This window comes from Pan paniscus, chromosome 2, assembly GCF_029289425.2.
Source record: "Pan paniscus chromosome 2, NHGRI_mPanPan1-v2.0_pri, whole genome shotgun sequence".
NCBI lineage: Eukaryota > Metazoa > Chordata > Mammalia > Primates > Hominidae > Pan > Pan paniscus.
In genome coordinates, this window is record NC_085926.1 from 43,655,795 (window position 1) to 43,678,661 (window position 22,867).

The 22,867-nt window shown below is 39.4% G+C and overlaps 1 protein-coding gene across 2 annotated transcripts in view; it reads left to right on the forward strand.

Annotated features, from left to right (window-relative positions):
• The window catches only part of ABHD5 (abhydrolase domain containing 5, lysophosphatidic acid acyltransferase), a 39,561-nt gene extending 18,036 nt beyond the window's left edge, over positions 1–21,525 (forward strand). Inside the window, exons 4-7 of one of the 2 annotated variants that reach the window (XM_008961553.4) lie at positions 2,889–3,043; positions 6,116–6,227; positions 8,827–9,013; positions 9,599–21,525. In XM_008961553.4, coding sequence (XP_008959801.2) covers positions 2,889–3,043; positions 6,116–6,227; positions 8,827–9,013; positions 9,599–9,688 — 544 coding nt within the window. In that variant the 3' untranslated portion in view covers positions 9,689–21,525. The remainder of the gene's footprint in view (positions 1–2,888; positions 3,044–6,115; positions 6,228–8,826; positions 9,014–9,598) is intronic. The other variant, XM_034956237.4, reaches the window with a different exon arrangement.
• Positions 21,526–22,867: the final 1,342 nt, after the last annotated feature.

Sequence of the window (22,867 nt, forward strand, 5' to 3'; positions counted from 1 at the left end):
ACAATTGTATCACCCCACAAAACTTGTTTCAGACACCCATGCACATATACATTAATACAATTTTGTGGCCGGTATTCAATGCTTATGATTTATTTTTCTGTTCCAAACAGTATAATTTTATTTAAAAAAAGACTAGACTGGTTCTTGACCATCTAAATGGATTTTGTTACCGAATAATAAGATTAATAAATAGCGGTGATGTTCTGATGTCATCTGGGGGACCAGAAAAATCCAGCTGGATATGCTTATGCTATGATTATACTTTATAAAATTTGTATATCCTTAATAGACTAGGACCAAAAGAAAATGTGGAAAAGCATATTAATCCAAATGTTTACCAAGCATCTGCCATGTGCTAAGCCTAATGCTAGGTTATGAAGACATAGAATTGAGCAATTGTAGGGACAGTAGAATTGAGCAATTGTAGGGACAGTAGAATTGAGCAATTGTAGGCACGGTTCACTCCTTTTCAAAAAGAAACAAAAAGATCATCTGCCTTAGTATATATACTTTGCATAATTTGTTAAACTGGCATTTTCACCTAGGGATGAAATTTTGAAGATCATATTTAAAAGGCAAGCCAGAACTAAGGCAAAAACAGTCACTTACCTACAGACAGACGAGACTTCTGTCAAGTTTTCCTTTGTCCTACCTGTTTTTGGGTTAGCAGGTCAGAAAGAGCTTAGAGCAGACTGAGCAAGATCCATTAACAAATTTGTGACAAAAATTTAACAATTGTTTAGGGTAGGGTATGTTTTAATAAAGAGTTCATTTTTCTCTTTGGGAGGTAAGTCAGTAGTGAATAATAGTGGCTGTTTCTTAACATGAATCTTTGCTGCTTTCAACTAGGTGGCTGTCTCATTAGTTCTACTCATACCTCTGTTAGGCCTCTTCCTTCCCCTACCCCAGATCTTATTGTGGGCTATAATTAAAGGAATTTAGGGCCGGGCACAGTGGCTCAGGCCCATAATCCCAGCACTGTGGGAGGCCAAGGTGGGCAGATCACGAGGTCAGGAGTTCGAGACCAGCCTGAGCAACATGGTAAAACCCCATCTCTACTAAAAATACAAAAATTAGCCAGGCGTGGTAGTGTGTGCCTGTAATCCCAGCTACTCAGGAGACTGAGGCAGGAGAATCACTTGAACCTGGGAGGCGGAGGTTGAAGTGAGCTGAGATTGTGTCACTGCACTCCAGCCTGGGCGACAGAGTGAGACTCCATCTCAAAACAAATAAAAATAAAAAGGAATTTAGGAGGTGGTCAAAATATAAGAGATAGTCTTTGCCATTAAAAAACAAAGCAAAACACTCATTTCTAACCTCTTTCTGATACACTATTAGAAAATATTCTCATATGAAATTTTTAGGCTGTGAAGGCATACTTCATAATTAAATGAAACTCATTTACCACATATCTTCATACATCTCTATGGTTATATTCTACATATGTTAATGCTATGAAATTTGGAGTATAATATTAGGACTGGCCTTGAGAGTTGATAAAGGTTAAGTTTTACCTTTACTAATATGTCTATCTTATGTTGATTAGCCTATTTTTAGAAAATAAAGCCTTCTGCCCAATTCCTCATCGGCATCTGCTGGTATGCTGGAGTAGAGAAATGTGGGTTTCGGCCCTAGTTCTGTGTTAACTAATGTTATGTACCGGAGCAGGTCATGTAGTACATCTCAGCTTCCTTCTTATCTAAGATGATTGCACCCAATATTCTCCAAGGTACTATAGAGCTCTGTGCACTAAAGCTTTCTGTCTGGAAAGAAAACAGTCACAGTATGGACCTGTTACTAACTTATTCTTATGCATGCTGACAACAATAATAGAATAGATTTTATATGAGGAATAATACCATCTGTGCCCATGTTTTAGTTTCTTTACCTTTCTGTTTCAGTTATAACTTAGGAAAGGGACTTTAGAGTCATTGTCAGTTATCCTTGGGAGATTTTTGGCTGGCATTTCTTGGCTGGCTTGGTTACAGTTGAACATTGTATTGTATCAGAAGGATCTTTGTACTTTGTTTGGAATCTTTATGATGTTTAAAGCATGATGCAGCTATGTGGAAGTACTGCTGATAGTTCTGGTTTTCCTTCATTGGGAAGAAGTTTCATAAGATGGAAAAATTAAAATGATTAACAATATGAAATAATTGTATATGAAGTTCTACTGAAGATTTTCTATCTCTTGGTCAATGAAAAAGAAAATTGGGAAAGAATTGAAAACAGAATCTAATGTCAGTATAGCGTGATATCATGGATAAGGTAGATAGACTTGTTCCTTTTCAACAATTCTAGAATCCTGAACTAGGGAGTGTTTTCAGTCCACATTACGTTATCCTCATGTTTATTAAAAGTTAATTTAAAGTACTTTTGAACCCGCTTTAAGTCCTTAACTTCACTTACATTTTTAGGATGGTTGATTCATAGGAGATAACTGTTGTTGGTATCTGAGGCTATTTTATAAGAATGTGATATTGATCTTTAGCCATTTTTGCAGTGTCAACCTAGACATACATGGAACCATTGGATTTTTCTGAGTGGCCAGTGATCTACATCATCTGCCAGAGTGTAACTTAAATAACAAATGCCTTTCTTTCTTTTTCTCAAGAAACACACAGTTCTGTACTCTATATATCTTTTATTATCCACATTTAGATATATTAAAAATAAAGCCCTCTTTCTACCATATACCTCTTAGATCCTACTGAATCTCAAAAGTTTACACAGAATAAGAGCATGATACGATCTATTTAGCACTAGTCTTTAACGTGAAGGTTTTTGAAGGTGGTTCATTCTACCTTTATTTTATAAATCATGTTAGCTCTTTATAGTCTTAGGGTGATTTTACCAAATGAACTTAAATATATTCTTTCCCCCAACAGGGTTAATCATCTCATTTTAGTGGAGCCTTGGGGTTTCCCTGAACGACCAGACCTTGCTGATCAAGACAGACCAATTCCAGTTTGGATCAGAGCCTTGGGAGCAGCATTGACTCCCTTTAACCCTTTAGCTGGCCTAAGGATTGCAGGACCCTTTGGTGAGTGCTTATGTTCTAGGAAAGCAAAATGTTTGTAAATTATCAGAAGAGCAGAATTCACTATTGTTAGTCAAAATCTTAAAAACAAACAAGAAAACCCTGAACCCTTACTTTTTCTCCTCTTCCTCTAATAAGTACCATGTCTTGCACAAAGACGAATGCAACTAGGTTCTTCTCCTCAAAGGAGAGTCTTTATATTGTAAACATTGTAAATAATTAGCAAAGCAGAAAAGGAGGGAATGCTGAGGATAAGGTTAGTCAGTCCTCAACACTCTAAAAAAAGCCAGGCAAGCAGAGTGTTTTGGGGAGTATATAAGGACCTCTGCTAGTCCAGGGCCTGGGAGAAGTGTAGCATGTTGCCCTGTTGGCGAGCACTGGAGAGCGTTTGGCCAATTGATGATACCATTTGGTATCATAAAACCTGATTTGATTGACCCTGGGGATAACAGGTACCACCACACTCACAGATTCTTCCCTTATCCATGTCACAGTGTTGGAAAGATAAAGTTATTTTTTCCACAACATTTTGGGGACTCCTGATATATATTTCTGGTCATATTTTGAGGCACCAGTGTTTAGTCCCTGATTGACTTTTATTTGACTCTCAGCAGTTCTGTCTCAGCCCCATAGCCATGGGAATTTCCTTCCCTCATTGTCACAGATAATGATGTTCTGAACTTCTGCCTTTCCCCCGTACAACTTGTATGAATTTGGAGTACTTTTAGTTGTAAGTAACTGAATACCCAAGAGGCTTAAACTAGAAGGACTTTTATTATTTCCTTAATAAGCAATCTGGAGATAGGTTTTAGCACTTGTTCTGGTTGCTTGCTCATTGATGTTAGGGTTTGGGTCTGTGTCTGTGATTTTCTTGACTTTTTTCCTCACGGTGGTTTGATGCCTGCCATAGCATTAAGCATCATCTCACAAATCAGCGCCCTGAGCAAAAAGAAAGAAAAGCACGAAAAATGGTCCTTCTCTCCATAATGCTTTGTCAGGGAAGAAAGTCCTCTCTGGAAGGCTCCAGCTGACCTCTGCTTATGACTCGGCCCACTCCTAGTCGTTCCACCAGCAAAGAAGAAATTTCTGTGATGCACCAATCATGATTTGTTTCCAGGGCCTGCTTTCCTGGGCACGTTGCTGCCTAATTGATACTATAGAAAAGATGCGTTCTAACCAGGTGCTGTGGCTCACACCTGTAATCCCAGCACTTTGGGAGGCTGAGGTAGGCAGATCACTTGAGGCCAGGCTTTGAGACAAGCCCAGCCAACATGACAAAACCCCATCTCTACTAAAAATACAAAAAAATTAGCCAGGCATAGTGGCACACACCTGTAATCCCAGCTACTCAGGAGGGGAGGCTGAGACATGAGAATTACTCAAACCTGGGAGGTGGAGGTTGTGGCGAGCCAAGATCGCACCACTGTTCTCCAGCCTGGGCAACAGTGCAAGACCCTGTCTCAAAAAAAAAAAAGGAAAAGAAAAGAAAAAAGAAAAGATGGGTTCTGTTAGTGAGAAAAGAGAAGAGGCATGGGGGTGTGGAGGAGGTTGTGGGATTAACTGTCATGCAGGTGACTGTAAATGCTGTTCCCTTCTGCCCAACCCTGACCCCTCCTGCCCTAGTGCCTTCTGTTTGGATTGGGAGAGCAGTGGGACTGCAGGACTTAGAGGAGGATATGGGGATTGAATTGGTGACCACACTTTATTGCTTCAGTGCTCACAGATGGCACATTTTGCCCACCTGCAGTCTTTCAGCCCTCCCCAGTAGAGCCACTCCTTAGTATGCCTGGTCCTTCTCTGGTAAACTACTTAAGAGCTTCATTTAGTCTTTATAGTCCTGAAATATAAATAGATTTTACTAGAACACAGGTACAAAAATAACAATTATGGGAAAAGTAAAGTATGAAGAGAAATTAGGAGACAGTGATGGGCAAGGGAGGACACCTAGGAGAGGCTCTTTAATGCCATGCCCTCAGCCTGCCATTATTGCTTGCACTTGGGGGTGGGGAGGTGATGTAGAATCAATTGCATGACAGAATTTCTTGGTGGAGCTGTATAATTCATCAGAGATGGGAAGAGAGGGCCAGTAGAGAAGTAAAGCCTTGCTGGAGTCATGGGGTAGTGGTAGCAGAAAGGGAGACCAGTCAGTCTCTGGGGCCTCAGAATAGAAAAGTGTGACTAGAAGAAAGCTTCTGCTCTTCATCCTCTTTCCCTTGTGGGCCTTGCCCTGGGCTTTTTCTTTTCTTTCTTTCTTTCTTTCTTTTTTTCTTTTTTTTTTTTTGAGACGGAGTCTCGCTCTGTCGCCCAGGTTAGAGTGCAGTGGTGCGATCTTGGCTCACTACAACCTCCACCTCCCAGGTTCAAGTGATTCTCCTGCCTCAGCCTCCTGAGTTGCTGGGATTACAGGTGCACGCCACCACGCCCGGCTAATTTTTGTATTTTTAGTAGAGACAGGGTTTCACCGTGTTGGTCAGGCTGGTCTCGAACTCCTGACCTTGTGATCCGCCCACCTCGGTCTCCCAAAGTGCTGGGATTACAGGCTTGAGCCATCGCGCCTGGGTGTCCTCGGCTTTTTCTAGAGTGGGGCTGTGGGCGCCACCAGGGATAACCTTAGCAGAGAGTCTCGCTAGTGTCCCAAGAAGAAGCTGAATTTATTTTCACACAGAAATAATTATGTATACCAGTTTACTTCATTTAGAAGTTAATGTGTTATAATTATGGAAGAAATACAAGTTAATACATTAAGTTTTACGTACGAGCTACTCGCCACGTTTAAAGAATTTATTTACCTACAAAAGTGCCTTCTAACTTACATGTTTTTGAGGCCCTAAAGTACATCTACAAGTCAAAATACAATACTCCTTACTTCTTATATTAATATTTCCTTGGGGAACTTTAGGAGGACAGCTATCAGAATGTGTGCTTTTTCCCACCTACAATATATATTTGAATACATATATATATGTGTGCATATAACACTCATTACACACACAAGCACTAAAACTTTCTATATTATTTAGTTGATAAGTTAACTATAATTTAAAACATGCATTTTTTAAATTTCCTGTTAAATAGGTTTAAGTCTAGTGCAGCGTTTAAGGCCTGATTTCAAACGAAAGTATTCTTCAATGTTTGAAGACGATACTGTGACAGAATACATCTACCACTGTAATGTGCAGACTCCAAGGTGAGGGTTAGGATTCTCAATTCACTCTGTGTGTGTGTGTGTGTATGTGTGTGTGTTTTAGACTATTTTTTTAAAAACTATTTATTTATTTATTTATTCATTCATTCATTCAATACGGGGTTTCGCTCTTGTCACCCAGGCTGGAGGGCAATGGTGCGATCTCGGCTCACCACAACCTCCGCGTCCTGGGTTCAAGCAATTCTCCTGCTTCAGCCTCCTGAGTAGCTGGGATTACAGGCATGTGCCACCACGCCCAGCTAATTATTTTGTATTTTTAGTAGAGACGGGGTTTCTCCATGTTGGTCAGGCTGGTCTTGAACTTCTGACCCCAGGTCATCTGCCTGCCTCTGCCTCCCAAAATGTTGGGATTACAGGTGTGAGCCACCGTGCCCGGCCTTTGTTTAAAATATATCAGTGGTCCAGAAGATTTGTATCAGTAGTTAAATGACTGAATTTAAAAGGACAAGTGTCTAATACATTTTATTTTACTCATCTATTCTTAGAGTACCCACTGTATAAAACATTGTGCTGAGTTCTGATGGGGGATTAAGAAGTAACATGTTCGCTCTTCCCTCAAAGTTCTCATGAATATGTTGAGAAAGTCTTGGTCTTGGGCATCTCCAAGAGATGGTTTGAGTTGAGAGTTGAAGAATTTCACATAAAGAAGTATTTCCCAAACTGAGTATGAATGTTTCAAAAAAAGAAAAAAGGGTGCTGGATTAAACAAAAGTAAATGATTGTCTATACTATGAATCCTCTTAGAACCTTTACTATACCGAAGGGTATTGAATCTCCCAAGTGAGTGGGAGATGCTATGTGTATTTTTCAAGTTCATTTGATGATTGTACTCCTGAACAACTCTAAAGATCTGTAGGTCAGCATTAGAAATGCAGCTGCAGAGTGTGAGGAGTAAGTGAGGGATTCTGCATGTATTTTGACAGTGATTAGAAGGAGAGAGAGAGAATGGGGCATAGTAGCAGAGGGAGCAAGAGGGCCAAATGTATGTTTTAAAAATATGACTTATGGATGTTGGGTGAAAAGTACCAGTGGAGAAAACAGAGCCTGAATATAGTGAGGGGCTAGGAGGAGGCCGAATGATAAGGCCCTAGAGTTTCTAGGAAGAGCATCAAGAATAGAGTGCAAAGATGAGAGCTGCAGTTCTCATGCTATGTTGTGTACTGGAATTATTGGGGGTGCTTGTTGAAATGTGACTCCTGAGGTTTGTTTCTAAGACTAATATTAGCATTTCTGGGCTGCATCTCTAACAAATACGCTGGTGATTCTGTATAGGTGAACTATGGAGCACACTTTAAGACAGAGAAGTGGTATCTCATCCTTTCTAAGACTGAGGTTTGGATGAAAGGCTAAGAGGCGAGATGCAGAGACAGCCTCCCTCTCTTTTATTTCCTCCCTCACTTTTGGCAGAAAATATGTACACCTACTTTATTAAAAAGATTGAGGCCATGGTAGCTATTTATAGGTAGCTGTAGCCTCAGTCTTTTTAATAAAGTAGGTTAGAGGTTCTCTGCCAAGAGTGAGGGAGGCTAGAGGTTCAGGGTCTTCAAGAGATTGAGGTTTTGTGAATTGCTAGGCAGTCAGGTTTGGTGGATTAGGTCTACACACTTCCAACAGTTTTTTTTAGGGGTCTGCCCCGGGAACATCATTCATTTTCCTGCATGGCGTAAGTTTTACTCTTCACATACTCTTATTTCATGATTACATGTGTTCGTGTAGTCCTAGTTTGTTACTTTGATTGTAGTGAGACTTGAATTCTTCATAAAAGGCAAGTTAGAATGATGTCTAGTTTTGTAAGAATAGCAGAAGGGACCAGGCGTGGTGACTCACGCCTGTAATCCCAGCACTTTGGGAGGCCAAGGCGGGCGGATCACAAGGTCAGGAGTTTGAGACCAGCCTGACCAATATGGTGAAACCCCGTCTCTACTGAAAATACAAAAATTAGCTGGGCGTGGTGGTGCGTGCCTGTAATCCCAGCTACTCAGGAGGCTGAGGCAGGAGAATTGCTTGAACCCGGGAGGCAGAGGCTGCAGTGAGCTGAGACTGTGCGTGCAGCTGCACTCCAGCCTAGGCAACAGAGCTAGACTCCATCTCAAAAAAAAAAAACAAAAAAAAAAATGAATAGCAGAAGTGACAGCAAGATAGACCTATCCTGAGAGCTTGCAAGAATATATTGTCTGAGTTTCTTCTTAACTTGGTAATGGTTTTAGCATTGCAGGTGAAACGCTGGTGCCATGAACCTGGGGATAAACTACCTTCTACATCAGTTTAAATAAGGACGAAAAAACATATTTTTAACTATCTCCACAATAAATAATTTAATGATAGAAAATTAGGGTTGTACATTTTGGTTTACAAGAAAACTTTTTTAAAAATCAGCTGGAGTATACAACAGCCTTGCTTATCTGACAGTGATCTGTGAGATTTGTTCCTTACACTGTCTCGTAAATTATTTTCTATTTAAGCTGAGGTTTTTCTTAGGTGCTGGAAAAGCTAAATATGAATGTGTTTTGATAGAAGTGACAGTGCAATGCATACTCATTCCCAAAAATCATACATCGTGATTTTCTCCTTGCCGTTAAAGTGGTGAGACAGCTTTCAAGAATATGACTATTCCTTATGGATGGGCAAAAAGGCCAATGCTCCAGCGAATTGGTAAAATGCACCCTGACATTCCAGTTTCAGTGATCTTTGGCGCCCGATCCTGCATAGATGGCAATTCTGGCACCAGCATCCAGTCCTTACGACCACATTCATATGTGAAGACAATAGTAAGTGTGTGGCTTGATTTGGGTTTTTAGGTATAGGTGAGGTCCGTTTTATTATCTCCCTTAAAAGAGGTTTTAGGTCATCCTCGTGTTGCAGGTCATCTGAGCCATACCTGCAGCCTCAGTCGGGGACGTGATACCACCTGTGATGGGTGCAGGGTTTGGCCTGCACATATCTTCATGTCCAAACCGTGAACTACCTTTCTGAGTGACTTTTCCTGTCCCTAGAGCCACAGCATTAGGAGAGATGGACAGAGGGATTGGTCCAGTAGCACTTCAAGTAATTCCCACCTCACAAGGCAGCACACTCTCACTTTTTTCAGTTTCTCTGTTGGCACTTTTATTAGTGGTCAATTTAGTGTTTTTTGCATATTAAAATTTTATTGAGATTCAGTAGATTTTTCTATTCTCAGATCCTTTTAATGGATATACTTAATAGTTACTATAGATTATTGTTATTTTTTAATCACGTGTTTTATTTAAATACAGTGGCTCTCACTTTTATTACTAAGTGTCTTTGCTTATATATCATTCTGTTTTATTAAATGCTTTTACTCACTAACTGTCTGAATGCTTTTCCTTATCCAGGCTATTCTTGGGGCAGGACATTATGTATATGCAGATCAACCAGAAGAATTCAACCAGAAAGTAAAGGAGATCTGCGACACTGTGGACTGAACACACTGAAGCTCTGATGGGAAAACCTGGTGACTGATATAGTTGTTCAGCAATAATTCATAGTCTGTGATGAAGAGTAGTGAATACAACACACAACCAGGCAGCCTTCTTGACTATACTTTGCACATGTTTTCTTTAGGAATTCACTCACACATTTAAACCAGTTAGTGCCTTCTAGAAGAATGGCTTTCCTTTCTCCTACACAAAATTGAAATATACAAGTCTCTAAATTTAATACCTTTAAATAAAAGGTTATTTGTCCCTCTGATATACTGAAAAACTGTAATTTTTCAGCTGAAAATTTTTTAATCTAACTTTGCTAGTTATTTTTATATTGCAATCTATATTACCAATTTAGGAAGTGATTTCTGAGTCTCTTACACTGTAAAGGTGCACTTTATTTTCTTTGTCTTCCCCATCATGTATTTATTGTGTCTTGATAACTGATATTAATCTAAATTCAATGTGTTTTTATGTAAAAATTTGTCAGTTGTTTAGAATATTTCACTTTGTTTTTGAAACGGAGTGACAAGGCAGATTTTTGGTTAGAGGATGGGAGTTGATCACTATCATTACTTTTTCTAGTTTACCTGTTTTTTATATTTAAGGCTGCTAAGCCCTGTTCAGCATTTTAAATGTGATCTATCCTGACATACACAGTGTATAACAACGTAACTCCTTGGAACCTCCTATGTGTGGTATAATTCTACTCTTCCAAGGAACATGACTTCAATACTTTCAGTGATTCAGGTACTGAAAAGCCTTACCTAAAAGGCTGTTCTTTGTTTCCCCCTTTCATACTATTCTTTTCCATGACCCAGGATGCAGCAAATGAAACAGATTTCTTCTCTTAAGGGGATATTAAGACTGTTACTTCCTAGTAAGCCAAGTAATACCATATTTTTATTAACATCTAACTTTTGTAGATGGGTGCTAAAATTGCATACATTTTAACCACTAAAATAGAAAAACAAGTGGTGCTATTATGTCTCATGGCACCAGAAATGAGCTAGCACTTGGGTTTGTTGTTGTTGTTGTTGTTTATTAAGAGTATTGTGTTAATTAAATCATTACATACTTGAAGTTATATTACAAAAATTCTAGAAGGTTGATTGAACTATTTTTTTAGGAACTACCATCAAGTGTAGCATTTTCTTGCAGTTTTAAAATGAGGAAAACTTCTTTGAAACTGTGAAATGCTCCATGTGGTAACTGGCTGCTGAGAAAACCCTTCACCAAAAAAAATAAATAAAAATTGAATAGGATTGTCATCAAGAAGGCATCTTTCGCTAACGTTGCTTGTCTAGGAGAAAGGTAGCTATGTAAATAAAAACAGTGAACTAGAGCAAATAGTGGTTTAATGGTTTTGTTATTGCATTTTTAAAATGGTTAATTAGGGAATTCGTAGTTGTTAGGAAATGTAAGGTTGTGTCACTGTTGATTAACTGCCAGAAAGACTGAATGTTCTATTTTCAACATTTCTCCCCTATAAAAGAATAGACAAATTATACTGAAGCATGATATAAACATCTTCCCAATGAACAATTTGTCTCACTTGTCAGATTAACTAGGTTAGTGCAGGAAGCAACATGAGCGCCAAGATGTGTTGTCTGATTTCTCTACCTTAAGAACAATAATAGTCTTTTTAGTTAGTATTTTGGATGGCCAGGTTTCAAACCTGTATGTGGTACAAATAATTTGGGTAATATTTTTGTATTTTTGTTTTACACACTCTCTAATCTCAATTATCCTTTGCTGGGAGAATGACAGGTTTCACTTATACAGGAAGGTTTTTGCACAGGAAATTTGGTCCCAGCCCTTGGAAGGAAGAAGTTCCTTGGTTTACTTAATGAATGGAGTTTCTGGCCACAGATGTGCCAAGTGATTCAAGAAAGATATACCCCAATATCAAGTGATAATTTATTTTCCTACAGACTGAATTTGCTTTATTTGAAAGATGTTGTAACTCTTTTTAAAGTTAGATTTTACCCTGAGGTATAGTATATGTAATTTTGTGAAGATTGAGCTAGAAGAGAAGTTCACAATCCTCACATTTAAAAAAATATAGTGGGTGCTAAATGTTTTCTTAAAAATCTAGTACAGCATTTGATCTTTGTTATGCACAGCATACTTTTATTTTACAGAATAAATTTTCCTGTGATAGTCACAACAAGACAGCTGTATACTTTCTTGAGTCTTTTGTATGGACCAGTCTCTGTATAATAGTTAACTACAGGACTGTGGATCCAGCAAATGTTCAGTAAATGCTGCTGTTGTTCTTAGGGAAGGCTACTCTGGGTGTTGTGGCCGCCATACATGGCTTTACCTGTGTCCATGCATTCCCTTAAGATGACTTCTGTTTTCTTCTGATTTTCAAAAAAAAAAAAGCCTTGCCTAAGGTTGGTTTTAGAATATGATTTGCAGAACACTTTTGAAATGTCTTCATTCATATATGTAATATATATTTATACTTAAAGGGCCATACGCGATTTCAATAAAACAAGAAGTACTGGAAAGAATAAACAAAAATAGCCAGAAGATGCCTAGAAAAGAACAATGTGGAAGGAGGGATAACCCTATTAAATATTATAACATAATGTTTACAATATGAGAAAGTCTGGGAATTTAGTACATGATAAAGCATCTCATTCAGAGAAAAAGGCTTTAAAAATGGTGTTGAGAGAAGTGTGGTTAACCATTTGGAAAAAAAAATAAAATTGAATCGATTTCTCACAGGATACACAGGATAAAATCTGAATAGAACAAAGACCCAATTTTTAAAATGAAACCCTCTTTCTAACTAGAAGAAAACATAGATGAATTATTGTATAATCTGACAGTGAGAAAAACTTTCCTAGGACTGAAAATTCAGAAGCAATAAAAAGAGAAGTCTATAGAAGAATTTTCAGCCAGATGGAATGGCTCATGGCTGTAATCCCAGCATTTTGGGAGGCTGAGGCAGAAGGACTGCTTGAGACCAGGAATTCAAAACCAACCTGGGCAACCTAGTAGGACTGGCTCTACCAAAAAAATAAAAAATAAAAAAAATTAAGTACCTGGGCTGGGTTCCACCTACTTGGGAGGCTGAGGTAGGAGGACTGTGAGCCCAGGAGTTTGAGGATGCAGTAAGCCACTGCACTCCAGCCTGGGTGACAGAGAAGAAAAAAGATTTTTTTGGATAGCTGAAAATATTTGCAGCATTTATCACAGAGGGCTAATTGTAGCCCTATATATGAAGAATTTTAAACTTTGAGAAGAACCCGAAGAATAGGCAAAAGAATGTGAACAGACAGTTAACAGAAAATAGAATGCAAATGGTCTTTAAACATATGAGGATATGCAGAAAAAGACAAATGCAAAATAAAATAAAATAATGGAAATACCTTTCTTACCTGTGAGATTGGGGAAAATCCAAGTTAGGCAATGCACTCTGTTGAGACAATAGGGAAACAGGCACTCCAAAAAGTACAAATCCCTGTGGATGGTATTTGTTAACTAGCAAAGTTAAATGAGTATATCCTTCAATCTGGCAGACCCAGTTCTAAGAATCCATATGAGATGCACTTGCAAGAATATGAAATAGTATATGCACAAAGATCTTGATTACAGCAATGTTTCTAATAGCTACAGACTGGAAGCCAGCCAAATCTCCATTGATAGGGAATTGATGGAAGGAACTAGGGTATATCTATACAATGGGATACTACACAGCTGTAGAAAGGACTGCGAACTATTTTTGTAGTTCTGGTCTGGAGAAATCTCCAGAATATAGGAAATGAAAAACGTAAAGCACAGAAGAGAATGTGTGGTGTGCTGTCTGTTGTATAACGAAGAGACAAATGGAAAAAATATGTATTTGCTTTTTTTGTAAAGCAATAGAAGAATTAGTTATACCAATAACTAATAAAATGATCTCCTTGTTAGTGGTGGTAGGGAGCTAGACAAGGATGGCAACTATTTCTGTATCTTACATACCTTTTATTTTGAGGCCCTGTCAATGTTTTATATAATAAACATTTTTTGAAAAGGCAACTCTTAAAACTAAAACAAACTTAACAGTCTGTCAAGTTCGTGATATAACCCCACAGAAGACTTACTTCAAGTGACTTGAAAACTTAGTATTTTGTCTGTACTTTGCTAATGGAATATATCCTACAGACCAAACAACCACAAATAAATCTTAAACTGCATTCAGTAGTTTTATTTTTAGCAATGATATTGGTAGTGTCATTTGGGTATTTATGTATGTTAAAACAAATATTTACTTGTGTCATTGGAATCAAGAGCCAAGATTTTCAGCAGAGGAGAAAAGAGACACAAGAATATAATAAAGAATCGTATGATTTATTTTTATTTCTGAAAAATACATATTGCATAGCTTTGTTCACTGAAAAGGCCTAGAAATAATCACAGCTCAATAGTAAGGCCAGCCCTCGTACCCAGACTGTCCCACTAAATGGGGGCAGGCAAAGGACAAGATGAGTCTGGAATATTTTGTGTCAGAAAGCAAGGCAGCAAACAGAGTAAGGTCATGTCAAAAGGACCCAGGAGCTAACTTGAAGGGGTTTCCATTGGCCAAAGATGGGTTAAATGTGAGCATCAGAAAGAATAATGGGTTGAAACATGAAATATATAAAACGGCCATGAGATCATAATGCTATTTTAAAAACTCATTGGTCACTTTTGGAGGTTACTAGGGTACCAATTCAATATTTTGAAAATTGTTCATGGGAAAAATGAATCATTTATCCCAACTTCTTTGTGTATCAAGTTACCCTGATAAGGGAAAGTTCTTCATGTAAGAATCATAGGTAAATATGAGAGGAATAAGATTAGGAAATCGCCATTTTGCCACCTCTAATGAAGGAACAGATCCAGCTGCTAAAAGCATGAAATGAAAAGTTGATGAGAAGCATTTATTTGGTGGCTTAGGTTCATAACATCTGAACCTGATGTTCAATCTTAGTATTACTGAAAAAGGAATAATGAGACATGCTTCTGTTGTGTTGCAATAGCAACAACCCAACACACCATGTTGAATTATGATGAATTACTGCCTAAGACAAATGAAATGGAGCCTGAATCTAATCAAGCCTCTACATCTAATAAGTAAAAACACACAGGAGATTGAAAAGCACGTTAATATGCTAAATCTAGAATGTGGGAAATTCCATAGGACAGAAATTCCAGTTTCTTCAACAAATTGAAGCTGCAAAATAAAAGTGTTAATAGGACTTTAAGACTTAGAGAAACTTAAAGGACCTTGTTTGGATCTTTATTTGAACAAAACAAAAAGACATTTTTGAAGCAATTAGAAAAGAGTTTATAATGGACTGGGTATCAGATGATATTAAGGAGTTATTTTATTGAGTGAAATAATAGTATAGTGACTTTTTTAAAAGCCCTTACCTTTAGGAGTACATAGTGTAGTATTCATGGTTGAGATTTTAACTAGGATTTACCTGGAATTACTCCAGGAGAAAAAGTCAGTTGTCAGAAAATAGATAAAATGAGCAGAGTGTTATGTTGAAGCTGGGTGACAGACACACAGGGGCTTATGTACGGTCTATGCTATTTCTTCTACTTGTATGCATGTTTAGAATTTCCATAGTAGAACTTTAAAGAATAAAAAATAGGAAAAGAGATTGGATAATGCCAGTATGGATAACTCTTTCTAGGCATAAAGAAAGCAGAAAGTGGGTAATAGCTGGAGGGAACCCTTGTGAATAACGCAGCAGAAAGCAGGAAAACATGATGCAGGAGAGCACAGTTGAGGTGATGTATCAGCAAGGCTAAGGGCAAATAGGAACTCTCATATACTGTCGGTGGGCTGTAATAGGTACAACCCCTTTGACAAGTCATTTCACAATACTGTATATGGCAAAATTGTTAAGTGCTTCACACCACTGACAGCAATTTTGTTTCCAGGTTTCTATCCCACAGATACTCCAGCTTCAATATGCAAAGACATCTACAAGATGTTCATTGCAATATGGTAATATTAGAAGTCACAAATCAAACACATAACTGATTAAATTATGCTACATTCATATGCTGGAGTACTATGCAGCCTTAAAGACTGAGGTAGATCTCTATATAAGTGGCAATATGGAAAATTTCCAAAATATCCTTAATGGAAAACAAAACTACCAAAATGCAGAATATTTCTTGTATATATTCACACACATATGTAAATATATACATGCATACAGAATAGTGTGTCTACAAAGTTACATAAAGATACACTTAACACACACACACCCATATATATGTATAGACATTTTGAGGAGGATAAATATATACATGGGTTTGTCAACAGTGGTTGGCTTTGGAGAAGGACAATTCTTCCTTTTGGATATGCTTTTGTAAATGTTGGATCCTTATATATTCATTATATTTTAATGAAAACTGTAAAATATAGAAAAATCTTGGTTAGTATGAAATAGGTAAGAAGATAACTAAAAGGTCTTACTGTGCTGTTGTCTGTGTGTGGATGTGCAGATCCAGATTAGGGGAAGTAGGACAGGTGTTGAATGTATGGCAGGTTGTGAGTCTCCGTAATTTAAGTATTGGACATAGAGCTATAAAGCTGTAACTGGTCTGTCTCTTCTCCCTAACTAAGAAACACAGCCCCAATACAAAACTGCCCTTTTTATTTTTCCTTTTGCTTAAACTTGTTGAAAGGGGCAACTGAATTAGAATATCTACTTCTCTATATCTCTCTGTATATTAAGCTCTGCCTGTCTCTTGCCATCTCATATGCACCATTATATTTCTCCTGCTGTTTTCTCTAAAATAATTCCTTAATTTTTAAAAATGTTATATTAAGTTAGAACTAGTTAGCGTTTATTTGCCTGTTTGCTGTCTGTAGCCTGGCTTAATTAGATTAGCTCCAAGATTTAAAAATTTAAAACATTCTTACCAAGTAGTTTTCTAAGTGACATGGACAAGGAATGTTATTCTACCATGTATTTTAATCCTTAAAAAATGTTCTGTATGTTCACTTAAAGATTAAAAGGTTTCCATAAGGTGCCCATTGTTTGAAAATTTAGAATAACCGCATCCTACTTTTTAAAAAATTAAAATATTGTATTCATCTGCAAGAGGGGTCACTTGGCTAACAGATGTGAAGGCTGAGAGTTCTTAAGCTGGTTTGCCACATTGTATGATTCTGGACAGTGTCTCCAGGACAGGTCTGAAAACCTGAACAACTGGCCTGTCTCCTCCTTCAAAGAAATAGAAATATTAGTCACAATGACCAGGGTGGGAGACAAGTGCATTGTTTATCAGGTTCATTAAGGGCTGTTTCCTAGTTTTTTTTTGTTTTTTTGTTTTTTTGGTTTTTTTTTTGAGACAGAGTCTCCCTCTGTCGCCCAGGCTGGAGTGCAGTGGATCTCGGCTCACTGCAAGCTCCGCCTCCTGGGTTCATGCCATTCTTCTGCCTCAGCCTCCCAAGTAGCTGGGACTATAGGCGCCCACCACCATGCTCGGCTAATTTTTGTATTTTTAGTAGAGACAGGGTTTCACCGTGTTAGCCAGGATGGTCTCAATCTCCTGACCTCGTGATCCGGCCACCTTGGCCTCCCAAAGTGCTGGGATTACAGGTGTGAGCCACCGCACCGGGCCTGTTTCCTAGTTTTTAACCTGCGAATGTTTTTATAATTGGAAGTCACAGCAATGGAAATGATGAAATATTGAGACCAAGATACCAGACACGAATGACTGGTATTTCACCTTCCTATGCCAACCAGCTTACCATATTTCTGTTGGGACTTAGGAATGTCCCAACCGATCTTTAACATATATCTGTTCAAGACTTGAAAATGCTGTTTTCCATGGGGTAGGAGGGGCACCAGGGTCAGGGGATATGGAGAGAAAAAGATGGCAGAGGAGGGAAGCCAGGCATTGAGGACAACACCATGAAAGGGCTGGACTCTTGTGCTGGCCTGCAGGAGACTGCTGAGGGACAGCTGTCCTGTCTGTATGGCGTCTTCCTTATCAAAGTTTCAGTGATGATCTGAAGGAGGGAGCATCTTTGTGATGCAGAATGACTTCTTAGCTTCACTTGGCCAGCACCAAAGATGCCAGCAACTGACAGCCAAAATCAGAACACCACATCCTCAAGTGCAGTCTGTTTCGGCAAACATCTGAGCATGAGATGTGGATTGTGCCAACTCACAGAGCATTGAGGCTCAAACTCTAGTGTGCCTGAGTCATCAAGGCTGCTTGTTGCAAATGCAGACTTGAGGCGTTACCCCCAAGAGATTCTAATTCTGCAGATGTGTGGGTGGGGCCTGGGAATCTACATTTTAACAAGCACTCCTGTCCTCAATGTCTGACACGGGAGTGTTCAATTGTTTCATTTTGTGGTTTATCGGGCAGTTCATTTGGTTGGAGTTTAACTACATATGCTGTCTTTTGGTGGCACTTGAACTCTCAGTTTAATTATTAATACTTTATCCTTAGCTGCAGAAATTTGGGGAGAGATTATATCCAGATTTTGGGGCGCCCTCTCTGGCTCTCCTTTCTAGGACTCCTCCCTCATTTTGCAGTGGTTGTGGCTGCCCTGAACTCTGCATTCTGGTTCTTGAAGCCAGAAGGGCTGTTGGTTTTCTACCACAGCTCTCCCCACCTTGGAACCCTGAGTTGCCTTCCCTCAGACTGAAAGCTGTAAAAATGCTGGTCTCTATTTCAAATGTTAACTCCCTTCCTGAGTCTCTTTGCTTGTGTTCATTCTCTAGTGTCTTCAGGTGGTGGTTTCTTGATATTGGCCACTTTATAGTTATCAGCAGGTGGGTTAGTCCCCATTGGACCTTATTCTACTGTACTGGAAGCAGAACTCCTGGATCACAGACTTTGAGAATAAGTCTTTTCCAGTGTCCCTCAAGACTTGGCTAGGTGGAAGTTTACCATGCTGAAAGAATGCTTACATTTTTTTTCTGTACTTTACCATCAGCCTTCTGTGGCCACATCTAGCAATCTATAGATATTTCACTTTACTCTAGAAATGTAAATGAGAATTAGCCAATGCAGGAAAAAATGGTGTTGTATTTGTACTACTGTTTTTTGTTTGTTTGTTTGTTTGTTTTGAGGCAGAGTTTCGCTCTTGTTGCCAAGGCTGGAGTGCAATATGCAATCTCAGCTCACTGCAACCTCTGGCTCCTGGGTTCAAGCAGTTCTCCTGCTTCCGCCTCCCTAGTAGCTGGGGCTATAGGCATGCGCCACCATGCCTGGCTAATTTTTGTATTTTTAGTAGAAACAGGGTTTTGCCATGTTGATCAGGCTGGTCTTGAACTCCTGACCTCAGTTAATCAGCCCGCCTCGGCCTCCCAAAGTGCTAGTAGTACAGGCGTGAGCCACCGCACCTGGCCGTATTTGTACTACTTTTAAAGAATGAGGCCCCAAATGTAGCTGGAATGAAAATGTTTGCAATCAGCATCTTGTCTGGAAACCACCATTTCTGTCTCATCTATGAGACAGCTTCCTTGTAAGCCCTTCTCTCTTTGACTTTCGCTGACCTCACAGGCCTTGCTCTGCCCACCAGTGGCTCCAGAGCTTGCAACATTTTGTTGGCCCATTGTTCCTGAGGACTCGGTCCTCTCTGGGATTGAATTCACATTTATGGTTGGAGCCATGCTGATTCATTGTAATCTAATAGCCCTAGTGCTGTGCTGAAAATTTTTACTATGCCAACAAAAGCAACAGGGCAAAATTCTTGAAAAATGCCAAATTCTCTTAAATTGGGAAAATTAGTGTTCTAACAAGTTCAGATAGTAAAGTACCCTAATATTCTGCATCACTCAAAACGCCAGGACACCAACTACGGGATAAGATTGATGAACAAGTCAGCAATAATCTTGAGTAATGAGTGTTTTTAAACTTCTACATTGCTGATGAAAACTATTCATGGTTCTCTAAAGCTAACCCATAAATAACTCTTTAAGAGGTGATGTTCCTGATATGCTTCCTCCACACCTCCACTCTCCAAAAAATGATAAAGGAGGAATTTGGAAATAATGAGATGACACCAATCAGGGGCTTATTTACTACCCAGAGACTGATGAAGTGGGACCTGGAATTCTGAGCATTACTGTTATGTGACTGTTAATTACCGCTGTGATGTCTGCCTCATTGTTCATTAATCTTTGACCGTGGGGACAGGAGCCAACCATTAAGTAAATCAGGTATCACACACATACCTATTAAACAACCTCCACTAACAGAGATAGATCTGAGAACTAAGGAAGAAAGAACAAGGCCTGAGCGCCTAGAGTGGACACCAGTGAGCCTTACACGTAAAGCCTGCGTGCTTCCTGGTTGCCAGAAAGACTCAGAGGCCCTCCCTCAGCATTTAAGCAGTGGGCATTCTCACTGCACTTCCAAATTGCTCTTTTTAATCTGCTGAGTGGATTAGAATCCCATGTAAAAGTAAGGATTTCCTGGTTTCTAACATGTTTGCTGGGAGAGAGACTTAGCAAGGAGTAACAAAGAATAAGCTGGTGTATTTTCAAATATGAGCTTTTAAAGTTTTTGTGGTGACTCTAACCATAACAGCCTGAGACAGAGGTCCCAGGAGATCCCTCCTTGTGGAAAAGCAGTAGTTCTCCTCCCCAGAAAGGACTGGGGTCAAAGGATGCACAACAGTAGCGACTTTGTGGTGAGGTTGGCAGAGAATATACGATGGGGAGCTTGATGTGTGAGAAGTGGAAAGAAGGTCATCTTGGATGATTGGAGGACAACATCCCGCAAACGACAACAGGGAAAGCACAGTACTTTTACAAAAGGCTCCGCAAATATCTCATCCTTACCATCTGTTCCTTGTGCCTTATAAGATTTTTGGATTTCATCCTAAGAGTAACACGCATTTATGGGGAGACTATCCGGACTGGGTAAATTTGAGATATATCTCCAAAAACCATCTTCATTTTACCAAAGAGAAAAATGAAGCCCAGAGAGGTTAAGTGACTTGACCAGGATCATACAGCTAATGAGTAGTCAGGAAAATATTCTCTTTAGAGTTCTTTGTATTTCTTTCTTCATAGTGTTGCCAAATATAAATAATAGTGTAGGGTTGGCCTGCCATGTGTTGGAGTGGGCAGGATCTTTGGTGTGACAAAGGTAGATAATTTGTCTAGCCAAGTTTTGAGATATCACAAAGCTACCAGTGCCTTAGCCAGGCAGAAGGTATATTCAGAATGATTACAAGTTGCTCTATGATAGAAGGTGCTCAAATAAATGTTAGTATAGGCCAGCACTGTATTCTATGCTACAGGGATTCCAGAAATGAAAATTAGTAAGGTGTAGACTCCTTTCTACTGGGTCATAAGCTATTTAGGAGTCTGTTTCTGTCTATGGTTCCTTTGTGTGCTCTTGTTAACTATACTGCAAAGTAAACATATTGTATTGTTGCAGAGGGGGAGAGATTGCATCTGGCCTGGGAGATCAGGAAAGCTGAAGCAGGAGGTGGCATTTGAAATGAAATACTTAGAAGCTGGTGATTAAATTCTGTTCATCTTTTATAAGAAATGACATTTATGGAACACTTATTGCATGCTTTGAGCTTTGCAACAATCTTTCATTTAATCCTTCTAACAACTCAGTGGGAAAGGTACACTTATTTCACAGAGGAGGAACCGAAGGCTCAGTTAACTTACTGGAGCAATGCCATTGGTGCCACACCTGGATGGCCTTGCTGGGCCAGCTTCTCTTGGTGTTGGCTGCCAACTAGTTCACACCAGCCTTCTCCTGAGGAATGCTCTTGGCTTTTGAGAGCACTCATACCTGGAGAAGTAATCTGGAAGGGAAAGTCAAGGAAACCTTGCTGACTAAGTAGAAAATATGAAAAACACTGGTGAGAGACTTTGGACTTCCTGGATCTGTCTTCCATCTAATAGATATTCCAGAAAGAGAGACTTTTGGGTTTTCTTTTTTGCTTTAATGGAGAATAGAAAATAATCCCCTTTTTTTTTTTTTTTTTTTTTTTTTTTTTTGAGACGGGATCTTCCCCTGTCTCTGAGGCTGGAATATGGTGGTGCGATCAAAGCTCACTGCAGCCTTGAACTCCTAGGCTCATCATGCAATCTTCCCTCAGCCTCCTGAGTAGCTAGGACCATAGGCACATGTCACCACATCTGGCTAATTTTTCTTACTTTTTGGAGAAATGAAGTCTTGCTATTTTACCCAGGCTGGTCTTGAACTCTTGGGCTCAATGATTCTCCTGTCTCAGCCTCCCAAAATGTTGAGATTGCAGGCATGAGCCACTGTGCCTGGCCTAATCCATTTGTTTGTTTTTTTGTTTGTTTGTTTGTTCTTTGAGACGGAGTCTCGATCTGTTGCCCAGGCTGGAGTGCAGTGGAGCAATCTTGGGTCACTGCAACCTCTGCCTCCTGGGTTCAAGCAATTCTCCTGCCTTGGCCTCCTGAGTAGCTGCGACTACAGGTGCATGCCAACACGCCTGGCTAATTTTTTGTATTTTTAATAGAGACAGGGTTTCACCATGTTAGCCACAGTGGTCTTGATCTCCTGACCTCGTGATCCACCTGCCTCGGCCTCCCAAAGTGCTGGGATTACAGGCGTGAGCCACTGCGCCTGGCCCTAATCCATTTTTTTAAAGTGAATTTCCTTGTGGCCCCAGGTGGTGAGCAACAATAGTGGGAGAAAGTTCACACACAGATATCACCTAGTATAATTTCAACCTCCTAAGAATTCCAAGGATCATTCGCTAAAGCTAAGGTGAAAATTCTACATATTGCCAGAGGAGACATAGAAAGTTTCAACAGACTGGCACTCAATGGTTTATCTTCCAAATGGGAACTATCTACAAAGTGCTAAATTTTTATGAAGGAAGATGATTTTGAATTTAGAATTCTATATTCTGTTTACTATCTTTAAGAGTGAGAACAAAATAACAGTGTTCTTGAACATGCAAACACTCAGACAACACTGCATACATAATTTTGGGGGCCCAATGCATAATAAAAGCGTGGGGCTGCTTGTTGAAAGATTTAAGAGTTTGGGCCGGGTGCGGTGGCTCACACCTGTAATCTCAGCAGTTTGGGAGGCCAAGGCAGGCGGATCACCTGAGGTCGGGAGTTCACAACCAGCCTGACCAACATGGAGAAACCCCGTCTCTACTAAAAATACAAAAATTAGCCGGGTGTGGTGGCGCATGCCTGTAAT